Source organism: Dromiciops gliroides, chromosome 5 (assembly GCF_019393635.1).
Source record: "Dromiciops gliroides isolate mDroGli1 chromosome 5, mDroGli1.pri, whole genome shotgun sequence".
NCBI lineage: Eukaryota > Metazoa > Chordata > Mammalia > Microbiotheria > Microbiotheriidae > Dromiciops > Dromiciops gliroides.
The window spans coordinates 218,761,215-218,776,901 of record NC_057865.1 but is presented as its reverse complement, the minus strand read 5'-3'; the positions used below and the strand labels follow the sequence as shown (position 1 = coordinate 218,776,901).

Below are 15,687 nucleotides of genomic sequence, written 5' to 3'. Positions count from 1 at the left end.
ATCAATTGGGGAATGGCTGAACAAGTTGTTTATAATTGTGATGGAATACTAATGACAAGTAGGATATTCTCAGAAAAACCTGGAAAGACATACATGAACTGATGCAAAGTGAAATGAGCAGAACCAAGAAAACGTTATATATACACAGTAACAGCAATATTGTATGATGATCTACTGTGAATAACTTAGCTATTCCCAGCAACACAATGATCCAAGACAAGTCTGAAGGACTTATGATGAAAGTTGCTGTCCATCTCCAGAGAAAGAACTGGTGGAGCCTGAATACAAATCTAAGATACTTTTTTCTTTTACTTTCTTTATTTTTCTTGGTGGGTTTTTTTTGTCCATGTTTTCTTTCACAGCATGAATGACATGAAAATGTGTTTTGCATGACTATACATGCATAACCTATGTCAAATTGCTTGCCTTCTCAATGAAAGCAGGGAGGGAAAGAATTTGGAACTCAAAATTTGGAAAAAGAATGTTAAAATTATTTTTACATGGGGCAGCTAGGTGGAGCAGTAGATAAAGCACCGGCCCTGGACTCAGGCAGACTTGAGTTCAAATCCTGCCTCAGACACTTACTAGCTGTGTGACCCTGGTCAAGTCTCTTAACTCTCATTGCCCCACCCCCAAATCATTTTTACATGTTAGTTTTTTTTTAAAAGAAAAAAAGAATGCACATTTAGCGTAGCAGCAATGAAATTAATGTTTGCAGACATTCTAAACCCCAAGGGCGGGGAGGGTCACACAACTGAAAATGACTGAATAAAACAAGAAATTCTAAAAAATGTGAAACCTCTGTTCCCCTTTCTTCCTTTCTACTACTGTCAACATTGAAGCAGAAAGTACAGGATTGATGACTATTTTGTATTTTTATCTATGTCTTGGGTCACTATGGCCAAAAAAAATTCATCACCTACTGGTGATAAGCCTGTTCACACTTAGCCAGGCAGATCTTTGGATAGTAGACACAGTCCATCACTGGGGCCATTCTCAAAATCTTTCCAGTGAAGGGACAATAATTCTTTCATTATCCAGTTCAACTCTTTCACCAACCAATGAATCAACCAATGAATGAAATAATAGATACCAGAAGTTGTACTCTGCTGATGTGGTAAAGAAGCTTAGCATCCAGAGAGGAAAAATAAAGTGGATAAAGAGCATAGATTGTCCAGATTTTGACAAGCAGTTTACTAGGCAGTCCATTACTAATACTTGAAAAGCACTACAGATGGATGATGAGTTGAGGTCAGAACTTTCTAACCTCATCATTCCACTGAAAATGCTCACTCCAGAGTTAGCAGGGATTTGTCCAGTCCCATGGTGCTTCTTAGCCTTCATTCTTCTTGAAATTTCTGCAGCATCTGACATGTTTTCCATATTCTACTCATGACTACTCACTCCTCTTTAGGTTTATGTGACTCTGCTCTCTTCTGGTTCTTATCCTATTTGTCTGGTTGGATGGATCATCATTCATGTCCTACCCTCTGACTATTGGTGTACCCTAAAGCTCTGCCTGGGTTCCCTCTTCTTCTTTCTCTGTAACCTCTCTCTTGCTTATCTGATGGCCATCTTATGTAAAGAACTCCCATATCCAGCTAGGGATGTTATGATACTTGAATGAGCTAATGGATATAAAGCACTTTGAAAACCTTAAAACACTCTATAAATGCCAGATATTCTTACTTTTGTCATTATTGTTGTTGTTAGTCTACAGTCACCAGGCCTCCGGGGGATGAGTTCGCTGCCCCAGAAATTCCTATTTCTGAGGTTTAAATGCTCACATTAGGGAGCAGCTAGACGGCACAGTGGATAAAGCACCAGCCCTGGATTCAGGAGGACCTGAGTTCAAATCTGACCTCATTTACTAGCTGTGTGACCCTGGGCAAGTCACTTAACTCTCATTTCTCTGCAACAACAACAAAAAAATGCTCACACTGAAAATTTAACAATCAGTTCTCACAAGCTGGTTAAAGACGGATCCAGCACACCCTTGTATTCAGTTCTAGTCTCACCTAAGCTCATCTACTGCCTATTGCCTTGGCCATGTATTTTCCATGTGTGTCTCATTACCAGTGTATTGTAGATATCTCCCCACTCTTTCCTCTGAAACTGTATTTGTGGGAAAGCATGCTCCAGGTTTGCAGTGGGGAATGTTTTGTAGCTACTATTTTTATCATGCCATCTCAGTTAATGCTTTTGCTCTGAGCTGTGTCTACTGGCTGAATAATAAAGGTAAGTGAACCAGTGGGGGCTCTCGAGCTATTATTTTAGTAGTGTAAGATGCACAACATATCTTTGAGCCTGAGGAGAGCCATATTCCTTTTATTTATTCTTTATATACTTATTTATATCCTTGTCTTCCTCATTCTAATATAATAACCACCTTGTGAGTAAGGATTGTTTCATTCTATGAATTTATATCCCTAGAACCTAGCACAACAACTGACACACTTGTGCCAAACAATTGCTTGATCCAACCTACGATCTGTGAAGATAAGTTGGGGAGGTTTCTCCACGATGGGGTAACACACTTTCATCTCTGATAGTCTATGAATAGTCCAGGGGATGAAGAGAAGCTCAAGGTTGCATGGCAACCTATTCCTACCCTAGGTCAGATTACTTTGGAGCAGTTATATACTGGCATACCTCATTTTATTGCACTCTCCTTTATTGCGTTTTGTAGATATTGCATTTTTTTTTTTACAAATTAAAGGTTTGTAGCAACCCTGCGTGAAGCTACTCTCAGCACCATTTTTCCAATAACATGTGCTTACATTTTGTCTCATATTTTGGTAATTCTCACCATATTTCAAACGTTTTCATTATTATTATGTCTGTTATGGTTAACCTTGATCAGTGATCTCTGATGTTACTATTATAATCATTATTTTTTTTTTGGCAGGGCAATGAGGGTTAAGTGACTTGCCCAGGGTCACACAACTAATGAGTGTCAAGTATCTGAGTCTGGATTTGAACTCAGATCTTCCAGAATCCAGGGTCAGTGCTTTATCCACTGCACCACCTAGCTGCCCCACTACTATTGTAATTATTTTGGGGCATCAAGAACTGTGCCCACATAAGATGGCAAACTTAATGGACAAATGTTTCACTCACTGGGTACAACAATATTGAAATTAGGCTAATTAATAACTCTATAATGGCCTGTGAGTGTTCAAATGAAAGAAAGAGTCTACAGATGAGGCAAACTTCACTGTGGTCTTATCTTAAGAAATTGCCACAGCCACCCCAACCTTCAGCAACCACCACCCTGATCAGTCAGCAGCCATCAAAATTGAGGCCAGACTCTCAGCCAGCAAAAGGATTACAACTTGCTGAAGACTCACATGATGGTTAGCATTTTTTAGCAATGAAATATTTTAAAATTAAGGTATGTACATTTTTAGATATAATGCTATTGCACACTTAATAGACTATAGGATAGTGTAAGTATAACTCTCATATGCACTGGGGAACAAAAAAATTGTGTGACTTGCTTATCATGGTATTTGCTTTATTGCAGTGGTCTGGAACTGGACCCTCAATATCTCCGAGGTATGCCAGTACCTTTAGCACAGAAGTTTTTCTTCCCTTTGTCTAGATTCAATTTGAACCAATGAGTATTTATAAAATGCTTACTATGTGCCAGGCACTTTGGTAGGTGCTGGAGATAATAAGAAAGGAAAAAAAGAGCAAGAGAGAAGAGAAGAGAAGAGAAGAGAAGAGAAGAGAAGAGAAGAGAAGAGAAGAGAAGAGAAGAGAAGAGAAGAGAAGAGAAGAGAAGAGAAGAGAAGAGAAGAGAAGAGAAGAGAACGTGTGAGAGTGTGAGTTCTCTACCCTCAAGGAATTAACATTCTACTTGGGGCAGGAAGTAGAGGGCTAAAGTCCTCCTGAAATCCAGTGGCAAATCTTGAAAAGAGACATACGTCCTGATTAATTTTCCCTATTCTAAAAGGTTGCATGGTCTGGACGAACAAAGAAAGCTGATGGTTCTGGTTCTCCTCTTCCTCCAGTTCCTCTGGTTCAGAGAGATATTACAAAGGTTGAGGCAAAATCATCCTCTGCATTTCCTTCAAGCTCTGGATAGTCGTGAGTCCATCATCTCCTGCTTTCTTAATCAATACCAGCCAAGGTGTTTCTCTGGCTCTCCTAATTCCATTGTGAAAACACCTCCTGTGAGGTCAGAGGGGCTCTAGAATTGGAGGACTACAGGAATGAGGAGGGAGTTTGGGGGCTCCAGGATGGAACAGAGACACTTGGGATGGGGGGCAGTGGTTCTGCTGGTTGAGATGCCTCTCTATGGTTGCACATCCCTCTCTAATAGGATAATAGAGTCACACTTTTAGAGCAGGAAGGGAAAGGAAGGGAGGAGAGGAAAATCTCATACCTATAAGGAGGCTTTTTTTTTTTCGAGGAATGGGAAGGGTGGGACAGGAAATAGGAAGTCCCCTATCCCTTCTCACCCTCTGGCTTTTATAATATACTCTGTACCCTTTTCTTTTTCTTTTTCTTTTCTTTCTTTTTTTTTTTTTTTTTTGCAGGGCGATGAGGGTTAAGTGACTTGCCCAGGGTCACACAGCTAGTAAGTGTCAAATGTCTGAGGTCGGATTTGAACTCAGGTCCTCCTGAATCCAGGGCTGGTGATTTATCCACTGCACCACCTAGCTGCCCCCTACCCTTTTCTTTAAACTTCCCCCATTGCACACACCTTATTTCTAATGTAACCCTATAAGATTTAGGGCAGGATTTCTGAGCATTAACTTTCCAGGGCTTACCTTCAGTAGAAGTGAGTCTGAACCAGGAGAATATTATACACAGTAACAACAACATTGTATGATGATCAACTGTAATAGCCTTGGCTCTTCTCAGCAGTGCAATCAATGATCCAAGACAATTCCAAAGAACTCATGACAGAAAATGCTCTCCACATCCAGAAAAAAGAACTGTGGATTCTGAATGCAGATTGAACCATGCTGTTTCTACTTTTTGGTTGTTTTTTTTTTCTTTATTGAGGTTTTCCCCTTGTGTTGTGATTCTTCTTTCACAGCATGACTAATGCAGAAATATGTTTAATGTGATTGTACACATATAACCTATATCAGATTGCTTTCTGTCTTGGGGAGGGAGGAGAGAAGGGAGGGAGGGAGAAAAAATTTGAAACTAAAAATCTTATGAAAACAAATGTTGAAAACTATCTTTACATGGAACTGGAAAATAATAAAATACTTTTATGATTAAAATTTTAATTTAATTTAATTTTTTAAAAAAGTAAGTCTAATTCCTTCAAGGATATGCTTAGGAAATAGCTTCTTCTACTGGGAGATAGGGATGGATATTCTCATCTCCAAAACCTTCTGACCACAGGCTTGCTAATTCTAGACATTACCTAAGGTTACCTGCTTTGAGTAACCTCAAACCTAGAGATAGCTAGGCAACACAGTGGATAGTTCAAACCCAGCTTCAGACATAACTAGCTCTATGACTCTGAGCAAGTCACATAATGTCTCCCTGTCTGCCTCAGTTTCTTCAATTGTAAAAAAGGGGGCACACAGGTGGCACGGTGCATAGAGCAATGACTCTGGATTCAGGAGGACCTGAGTTCAAAGCCGGCCTCAGACACTTGATACTTACTAGCTGTGTGACCCTGGGCAAGTCACTTAACCCTCATTGCCCCACAAAAAAGGGGGGGGATTAAAATTGCACCTCTATCACAGAACTGTTGTGATCAAATGAGATCATTTTTTATAAAGTGCCTGACACATAGTAGGTACTTAATAAATACTTATTTCCTTCCTAATTTGGGAAATTAAAATGAGTAGTAAGATCATGAAATCAGAGTATCAGAGCTGGAATGGACTTTAAAAGTGTCCTGGTTCAACACACTCATTTTATAGATGAGGACAATGGGTCGAGAGAGGGCAAATGACCTGCCCAAGGACACAAAGCAAGGATGTGAGTGAGACAGGGTCTCCTTGACCCTGCTCCAAAATGACTTACTGCATCACTTCAAATGTGGTCTCTTAGAAGAGGGAGCTATAGCCAAGCCCATTCTGGGGAGATAGGGAGCATTCCCTAGCTGAAGGGAGCCATCCTACTTAAGGGAGTTAGGGACAGTGAACACGATCAGATTCACAACAAATAATGCTAGACTCTTGGGTGTGTTACTTTCCAGCTGTGAGACTTCTGGCAGAGCCCTCCTGCCAAAGTCATCCCCCTTCAGACCTTGTCATATCCCTCTCCTACTCAATAAACTCCTCTGGTTCCCTGTTCTTCTTTCTAAGATCCAATGTAAGTGGGGGCAGCTAGGTGGCACAGTGGATTAAACACCAGCCCTGGATTCAGGAGGACCTGAGTTCAAATCCATCTTCAGACACTTGACACTTACTAGCTGTGTGACCCTGGGAAAGTCACTTAACCCTCACTGCCCTGCAAAAAAAAAAAAAAAAAGATCCAATGCAAGTTCCTTTGTCTAGCTTTTAGAGCCTTTCCCAACCTTGTCTGACCTATTTTGCCTGCCTCACTTTCTCTCTCTGTCTCTGTCTGTCTGTCTGTCTGACACACACACACACACACACACACACACACACACACACACACACACACACACACACACACACACACGGTGATCCAGGCAAACCAGCCTTCTTTCTGTGCCCCATATACAAGATACTCCATCTCTTGGCTCTGCAGTGGACATCCCCCATTCCTGGAATGTGTTTCCTCCTTAGCTCTTCTTTATAAAATCCCTCTCTTCTTTCAGAATGCACCACCTTCTACCTGAAGCTTTTTTTCATCCATCCTGTGGCTAGTGCCCTCCCTCTGAAATGAGTAGGCAACGTCGTGGATAGAGCTCAGGACTCAGGAAGATTCGGGTTTGAATCCTCTCTCAAAATGTATTAGTTGAGGGACAGCTAGGTGGGGCAGTAGATGAAGCACCAGCCCTGGAGTCAGGAGTACCTGAGTTCACATCTGACCTCAGACACTTGACACTTACTAGTTGTGTGACCCTAGGCAAGTCACTTAACCCTCATTGCCCACATATACAAAAATGTATTAATTGTGTAACCATGGGCAAGGCATTTGATTTCTGTTTGTCTCAGTTTCTTCATCAGTAAAATGGGGATGATTACCTCCCAGGTTTGTGGTGAGGATCAAACGAGACAAGATCAGCAAAGTGCTTCACAATGAGACAGCAAGGTGGCGCAGTGGATGGAGCACCGACCCTGGAGTCAGGAGTACCTGAGTTCAAATCCGGCCTCAGACATTTCACACTTACTAGCTGTGTGACCCTGGGCAAGTCACTTAACCCCCACTGCCTCACTAAAAAAAAAAATTTAATTGGAAAAGTTGAACAAATAAAAATAAAGGATGCAAATAACTGTCCTAATGAGACCATAGTAAAATGGATGTCGTTACAAGGTGGTATGTTTCAAGGGCAGTGAGAAGAACGGTTTGTTCAAGACTGAACCAAGAAGATTATTTTACAGAGCTAGCAAAAAACAGTAAGAAAATTCATCAAGAAAAACAAAAGGTTGGGGCAGCTAGGTGGTGCAGTGGATAGAGCATGGGCCCTGGAGTCAGGAGTACCTGGGTTCAAATCGGGCCTCAGACACTTAACACTTACTAGCTGTGTGACCCTGGGCAAGTCACTTAACCCCAATTGCCTCACTAAACAAAACAAAACAAAACAAACAAAAAAACAAAGTGCTTCACAAACCTTAAAGCATTATATTAATTCTGGCTATTGTCGCTATTATTTGTATTTATTTTTTTAAATATTTATTCTGTATACTTATACATGTACTTTTTTTCTCCATTAAAATGTGGGCTGCTTGTGAATAGGAATGATTTCATTCATTGTAATTCTATCTCCAGTGCCTAGCATAATGCCCAGCACAGTTAGAAACTTAATAATGGATTCATTTGCCTTCTCTTCCCTTGCCTTCTCTACCTTTCCCTTCCCTTCAAGTTTCCTCACAGAACATGAGCAATCTTCACGTTCCCCTCCAGCCTTAGATCTCACAGTGTTCTGAGAGAAGAGAAGGATGCAGCTTTTCAAGGTCACAGGAAACATTTGCCAATGGACCTTGGACTCGGGACCTGGGCTTTCTGGAGCCTGGGTCCGTACTGGATTTTCCAATATATCCAACCACATCCTCCTCAACCCACCCAGCCCCTGGCCCTGTCCAGACAGAAACACCAGCCCATCTGCCTAGTCAGATTTCCAGGTCTTAGCGCTCCATCCCATGGTGCCGAGGGCATTAGAAGATACGGAGCCAAAGTTTCATCATGCTGGGGTGGCTAGGTGGCGCAGTGGATAGAGCACCGGCCCTGGAGTCAGGAGGACCTGAGTTCAAATCCGGCCTCAGACACTTGACACTTGCTAGCTGTGTGACCCTGGGCAAGTCACTTAACCCCAATTGCCTCACTAAAAAAAAAAAAAAAGAATTTAACAGTTTCATCATGTGTCAAATAAGTGACTTGGAGCAGATGACCTTGAAGGTCCCTTCTGACTTCACATTTCTGATTCCACGTTTCCTCTGAGCGAAGGAGATTTGGGTCTAACGATGGGGGCCTTGCCAACGATGTGACCACTAACACCAGAGCCGGAGAGTTCTCAAGGTCGGGGATTTAACATGGACTGTTGGAACTGGAGGGGTCCCTAGAGATAACCTAGTTCTGGTGTGGGCAGCCACTTTTCCCAACGGGAGGGGCTGCTATCAGGATAAAATTGGCATTAAATAGTGTGGTGAATTTGTGAACTATAAGGTTCCCCAAGGATGATACCCCATGTGGCAGGGAATAAATAAAATAGCCCCAGCATTGGGGGTATTAAAAAGTAGTCAGGGGGGCAGCTAGGTGGCACAGTGGATGAAGCACCAGCCCGGGATTCAGGAGAACCTGAGTTCAAATCCAGCCTCAGACACTTGACACCAGCTGTGTGACCCCGGGCAAGTCACTTAACCCTCATTGCCCTGCCCCCCCCAAAAAAAATTTAGTCAGGCTCTTTTTTTTTTTTATCTTCTCCCTGACTCACAAAATCAACTATTGGTGGATGTGCTGGCAAGGGACAAGGGAAGGAGATAACTTTGTATTGGGGCTGGGTGGAGGCTTAGACTTAGGCTCAGAAGTCTCTAAGTATAGCCTCCTATTTATTTTGGAAGCTCCTTCAGGCTGGGCGCTAGCCTCTTCTGACATTTCAATGCCATCACCACCTTTCTGTGACTTGCTAACAAATGCACCAGCCTCTGCTCAGAGTTGGCCTGGGAGAGGCTTGAAAATTTGAGGTTTAATTCCAGGTTAAGTGGTTTGGGGTAGAGGTTGCCCCCTTGGTCAAGGATATTTAACTTGGGCAGGATTCAGCAACCCTTGGCGACTTCCCACATAGTTCATATTCTGTGTCCGGTGATGACTTCTGGGAGAGAGGAAGGATACAGAGGGTAACCCTGCAATTGAATCCACGATGGGCAGAGGCTTGCTGGCTCTACCACAGTCCTTTATGCAACCAGAGGATAGTGTGTACAGGTTGTATTTAGGATTGGGTCCTTGTGGCACAGGGGGCATATGCCATCTGGAATGGATTGGGGACCTTGCATCCTCTCTGCCGACCCTGGGAAGCTGGGTTGGGCATAGAGAAGGGCACAAGCAGCAGACGAGGCGGAACAGAATTTGGTTTCTGTCTCTGTGTGCATGCACATGTGCACCAGGGGAATTGGGTGGCAAAGTGAATGGGAATTCCCTACCCCTTTACCCCAAGGCTTCCCTATGATCCCATCTTAGGGCTGTGTTCTCCTGCAGCTGGGGCCTTCCTGGAGAAGGAGGGGTCAGTGTGGGTGTGCTGGGGGTGGGGGAGAGCCAGGCGTCAGGGAGACTGTTCCTTCAGACTGGGCTAGATGCCCTGGCATCAGATTACAGGCCCAGCAATATTTTTGGCTGGGAGAGATGGGGGCTGGAGGCGTGGAGTCCAGCAGCCATAGCTGCCCTCTCAGGGGACCACCCTCCCCATCTCTCTCCTCCTGAGATCCTGGATAAGAAGGAAAGCAGATGCTATAGCCGTGACAGGTCCAGCCCAGACAGCTCCATACAGCCCTCCCCAGGGTATAGGGAGTACAGACGTCTAGTGAATCACTTTGGGCTTCTCTACATTTGCACAAAGTTTCTGTAGGGTCTTCTTGATCCGCAGGGCTGTGAGGCGGGCTGAAGGGTTGGGGTACCAGCATTCCCGCATCGTTTGTGCCAGGCCTGAAAGGAACTGGATAACAGAAGGAGAGAGGAAGTGGGATTGGGAGAGGGAAACAGGAAGCATGGGAAATGGGAGTAATAGAGAGAAAGGTAGAGAGAGGGAGGAAGTGTGGAATAGAGGAGAGGAAAAACAGGAAGAAAAATGGAGGAAGAAAGGGAAGGATCAAGGAGAGAGAGAGAGAGGAAAAGGGGGGGCGGAAAGGAAGAGAGAGACAAGAGAAGCATTATTTCATCTCTAGATGCTATTTGGATCCTGCCCCCATTAACAGTGACCTGTACAGTCTCCTATAACAGATGCAGAAGGAAGAGGGAGATTGGGATCAAAATTCCCTATTGTAATTCCCTCCTATCCTTGGGAATTCTGTCCTTCCCAGGGTGACCCGTGCAGGCAAAGATGCCACAAGAAGATTTTAGAGGAAAGCAGGAGCTGGTATTCACCAAAGGTCACGCCTGACCGGGCAGAGGTAACCTGGCCCTTCCCCCAGTGCCCCAGACCTTGGCCTGTGGGGAGGTGGGATGGGCAGAGGACAGGACCTTCTTTAGGGAAACATACTGGAGCCAGGAGCCCAGAGGAGAGCAGTACAACCACTTACCTCACACATCCAGGGCCAGGCCAAGGAGGCACTGAGGGAGTCAGTCCTAAAGACCCACCCAGGGCTCTATGTATGTGTGCGTGGAGCTATTCAAAAGTGAAAGAATGTCAGGCTTCAAACACTTACTGGCTGTGTGACCTTGGGCAAGTCACTTCCCCTCTGTTTGCCTCAGTCACTTCATCTGTTAAATGGGTATATTAATAGCACCTACCTCCCAGAGTTGTTGTGATGGTCAGATGAGATCATAATTGTAAAGCACTTAGCACAATGTCTGGCACATAGTAAGCACCATATAAATGTTAGCTGTTATTATTAGTGACTGATTCCTTGTAAGTTGTCCAGCTGAGCCTGCACGACCATTTGTCACTGATGTTGGAAAGGGTCACCTGTTAGATGCCTGACGTCTGAGATTCCTCCCATCCCTGAGATTCTACAATCCTAAAACTGTACAGTCGGGGAATCTTCCTTGGCCTCTCTCTAGAGAATGGAGGGCTCTGAGAAGCTCAAAAAAATTAAGGCTTCCCTTACAGCAATGGTCATTTTCCATAGGAGATAAGAAAGATCTGAAGAGCCCCGTGCCAATGTCCAAAATATAAGTACACGCCAGGGCCCGGCACATAACATGGTGGTTAATCAATGCTTATTGACTTGACTTGACACAGGTACCAATGCATTCATTCGGTTCTCCAGAATGGCTCCCTCTGGCCCTACCTCCTGCATGCTGAATTGTCCAGCGTCGCTCCATCTCTAGCCCACTCCCCACCTCCACCTGAAGCTTGTTCATGATAAAATGGATCTCCGGGTATGTAGAGTTGAGAATTCCTCCTGCTCTTCCCAGCCCTCCCTCTGTCTCTTTTTACAGGTGCCAACTCACCGGGTCTGCAGCCAGCCGGTTGGGAATGTTGGGGGTCTGCTGGTCGACACAAACCACCTTTTTCATTTCCTCAAAACTGGGGTCGTTGGGGACCATGTCAAAGAAGGGTGGTCTGTAGTCCTCCACGATGCCTGGGGAACAGGGCAGAGACACCATGGTGACACCATGGCCCGGCGGGGGAATGGGGTGCAGGATGGGGAGGACCCCAATCTGGATCACTGGTCCTCATTTCACATCTGAGTTCTGCTACTTTCCACTGTGTGAATGTCGGGTCAGCAGTTCATCCATTCAGAGCCTGAAGGGACCTTAGCGGTCGCCTGGTACAATCCCCATATTTTATGAGGAGCCCCACAGATGTTAGTGATTTACCCAAGGTCACACAGGCAGAAAACGCCAGAACCACGGTCCCAAACCCAGGTCCTCTCACTCCAAAAGCCACCTCCCTTTTCACTGCATCTTACGTTACTGAGACCATAGAGGCCATCGGCCAGGACACCCCTTCATCTGGCCAAGGCCAACAATCTCCCTGCCTGCATTCCTTCAGGAGCTTCCCCCAGTAACCACCCCCTCCTCATTCCCCTTAAATTCGGCCTGCCATCTCCTGGCTTCAAGCATTTGAACAAGCCATTCCCCGTGCCCAGGATGGACTTCCCCCCATCTCCTCCTGAAAGAGTCTGTCTTCCCTCAAGGCTCACCTCACTGCCAACTGATTCCCTGAGTTGTCGGTCCTCTCTCCCTCCTCAGTTTTCCTTAGAATCTACATAATTATCTCCCCACTTTTCAGAGAACTGAAGGAGGCCCCTTTGTTTTTTTTTTTTTTTAGTAAGGCAATTGGGGTTAAGTGACTTGCCCAGGGTCACACAGCTAGTAAGTGTTAAGTGTCTGAGGCCAGATTTGAACTCAGGTCCTCCTGACTCCAGGGCCAGTGCTCTATCCACTGCGACGCCTAGTTGCCCCGAGGCCCCTTTGTTTTTGTCAGTGCCTTGCACACAGTAGGTGCTTAATAAAGGAGTGTTGGATAGGATTGCAGATACCTTGCTGGAGGAGAATATTCTAGCCTGAATTTTGCTATACTTGGTCAAGCACCTTTGTTTTGTAATCAGTTTTAAAAAAAGAGATCTTGTATTCACTACACCTTTAAGTAAAAAATAAATAAATAAATAACAACCAAAAAACCTCTCATATTTATGTGCACTTTGTACTTGTTCAAAGAGCCTTCCCCTCAACAGCCATAAGGCTGTAGGAAATACAAGCAGTGTTATTTGCGCTTCAGCAGTAGCTAGGCAGTGTGGTAGATAGAGACCAAAACCTAGAGAATCTGATCTCAGATATTTACTAGCTATGTGACCCTGGGCAAATCATTTAGCTTCTTCCTGCCTCGGATTCCTTACCTGTAAAATGGAGATAATAATGGCACCTGCCTCCCAGGGTTGTTGTTTGGATCAAATGAGATATTTGTAAAGTTCCTTGCAACCCTTAAAGCACTACATAAATGCTGGCCATCATTATTGTTATTTTACAGATGAGGAAACTGAGGCTCAGGGAAGGAAAGAGAATAGCTTCAAGGTCTCACAAATAGTAAGGGTAGAGTCAGAATTAAAACTCAGGTCCCTTGACTCTAAATCTAGCGCTCTTCCCATTACGCCATAATGAATCACATCAGACTACAGGTTCAGTTTGTTTCCGCTACCCTGTATTCTAGGGCAGCTAGGTGGCGCCATAGTGCATAGAGTGCCAGGCCTGGAGTCAGGAAGACTGAGTTCAAATGTGACCTCAGATACTTGCTAGCTGTGTGACCCTGGTTAAGTCACTTAACCCTGTTTGCCTCAGTTTCCTCATCTGTAAAATGAGCTGGAAAAGAAAATTGCAAACCACTCCATTATCTCTGCCAAGAAAATGTGGACGTGAAGAGCTAGACACGACTGAACAACAAAATTGTCTAATCCAGCCTCCACACAATTGCTAAGGTGATTTCTCTAAGGCAAAGGAACCTTACCCCCAGTGTTTAGCATAGTATCTAGCACACAGTGTTTAATAAATACTTGTTGACATAAGAAAGGAGTGTTCCCCTGATGCATTTTTTATTTACTTGTTTAAAAAAAATATTTATTTATCTGCTCCATAGTCCAAGGACTGGAGTAATTTGAAAATGCAGCTGTGGGGCAGCTAGGTGGTGCAGTGGATAAAGCACCAGCCCTGAGTTCAAATATGGCTTCAGATACTTGACACTTACTAGCTGTGTGACCCTGGGCAAGTCACTTAACCCCAATTGCCTCACCGAAAAAACGAAACAAAAAGAAAATGCAGCCATGATGCAGGGTGTAGTAAGCAGAATTAAGAAAATTAATATACATCATGATTGCAACACTACAAGGCAGCCCAAATCTGACTAACTGGAGAATAGATGACGAAATATAATTCCTTCCTCTCAGAAGAGAGGTGGAGGGCTGTAGAACGCCATGGCTTTGTCAGTTGGCCTCCTGCTTAAGTTTGTGTGTGTTACAAAAGTCAGTTCAATGGGGGTAGGGAGGGGTGTCTGGTGTTATATCAAGAAGGATTCTGATCTAAAAACAAAATACACATTTAAACAAAATGAAAGAAAACACTTCCCTTGGAGCCACAGAGGGCTCCTAGGAAATCCTTGTTCAAACTGGAAGCACCTCTAGGCCTAGAGATAGCCAGCCTTCCTCCCTGGTCCTCCAGACTCTTGGAGCACAGGCACTGAGCCAGTGGCCAAGACCACACAGGCCACATCCCCATTAGGGCCGTGCTCCAGCTGTGCAGGAGGTGGCTGCCTTCCAAGCAGGCCTCTCCTGACTTGCATGTCCTAATCAGCACCGCACTGAGGCCTGAGCATGTCTAATGGGCCTTTAATCAGAGCTGGGGCTGACACCAGATTACAGTGTTTATAATGAACGCCGTCTGTGTGAAGCTGAATGGGCTTGCCTCGCCCAGAGGAACAATTGGGCTTCTCTGCTCCTTCTGCCCGATGAGAGGCAGCTTCTGGGTTGGGGAAGGGAGTCTCACCTGCTTCCCGATGCCTCCACCCACCTAGAAGCCTCTCCAGTCATCCCAGGTGAATGCTTGGGGGGTGAGGGCTGGGAAGAGGCATACCAGCGTTGTAGCAAGAGCATGAGAAATGGAGTAAGAGGATCTGGATTTGACTTCTGTGATTATGGTTAAGTATTTAACCTCCCTGGGTTTCAATTTCCTCACTTGTAAAATAGGGGGTTGGATTTACTCTCTAAAATCCCTGTCAAGGGGCAGCTAGGGGGCGCAGTGGATAAAGCACCTGCCCTGGATTCAAGAGGACCTGAATTCAAATCCGGCCTCAGACACTTGACACTCACTAGCTGTGTGACCCTGGGCAAGTCACTTAACCCCCATTGCCCCAAGAAAGAAAGAAAGAAAGAAAGAAAGAAAGAAAGAAAGAAAGAAAGAAAGAAAGAAAGAAAGAAAGAAAGAAAGGAAGGAAGGAAGGAAGGAAGGAAGGAAGGAAGGAAGGAAGGAAGGAAGGAAGGAAGGAAGGAAGGAAGGAAGGAAGGAAGGAAGAAAGAAAGAAAGAAAGAAAGAAAGAAAGAAAGAAAGAAAGAAAGAAAGAAAGAAAGAAAGAAAGAAAGAAAGAAAGAAAGAAAGAAAGAGAAAGAAAAAGAAAGAAAAAGAAAGGAAGGAAGGAAGGAAGGAAGTCCCTGTTGGCTCTAAATCCTATGGTCTTGTAAGTCCCTATTCCTCCGCTAAGAGAGACTTCAGCCACCGGAGTTGGTGTGGGGCTGGGCCTCCCATAGACAAAGGATCCCATAAGCAAAAGGATATCATTGCGAGGAGGACTTCGTAATAGGCTCCCACCCAATTGGGATTCCCAATACTATTCTACTCTAGTGCCCATCTTGGTGGTGAAATGGAAAGAGTACTGAACATGAAGGCCAAAGAACTGAGTTGAATCCAGGCTCTGACGGTTAGTAGCTGTGTTACTGT

General features: G+C 44.5%; 1 protein-coding gene across 1 annotated transcript in view; it reads right to left on the bottom strand.

Moving 5' to 3' along the window:
* Positions 1-7,745: 7,745 nt before the first annotated feature.
* The window catches only part of ACVRL1 (activin A receptor like type 1), a 28,055-nt gene continuing 20,113 nt past the window's right edge, over positions 7,746-15,687 (bottom strand). Inside the window, exons 9-10 of the mRNA XM_043969062.1 lie at positions 11,713-11,843; positions 7,746-10,255 (exon numbers count right to left, since the gene is read on the bottom strand). Of these exons, the coding sequence (XP_043824997.1) occupies positions 10,121-10,255; positions 11,713-11,843 (266 nt within the window). The 3' untranslated portion in view covers positions 7,746-10,120. The remainder of the gene's footprint in view (positions 10,256-11,712; positions 11,844-15,687) is intronic.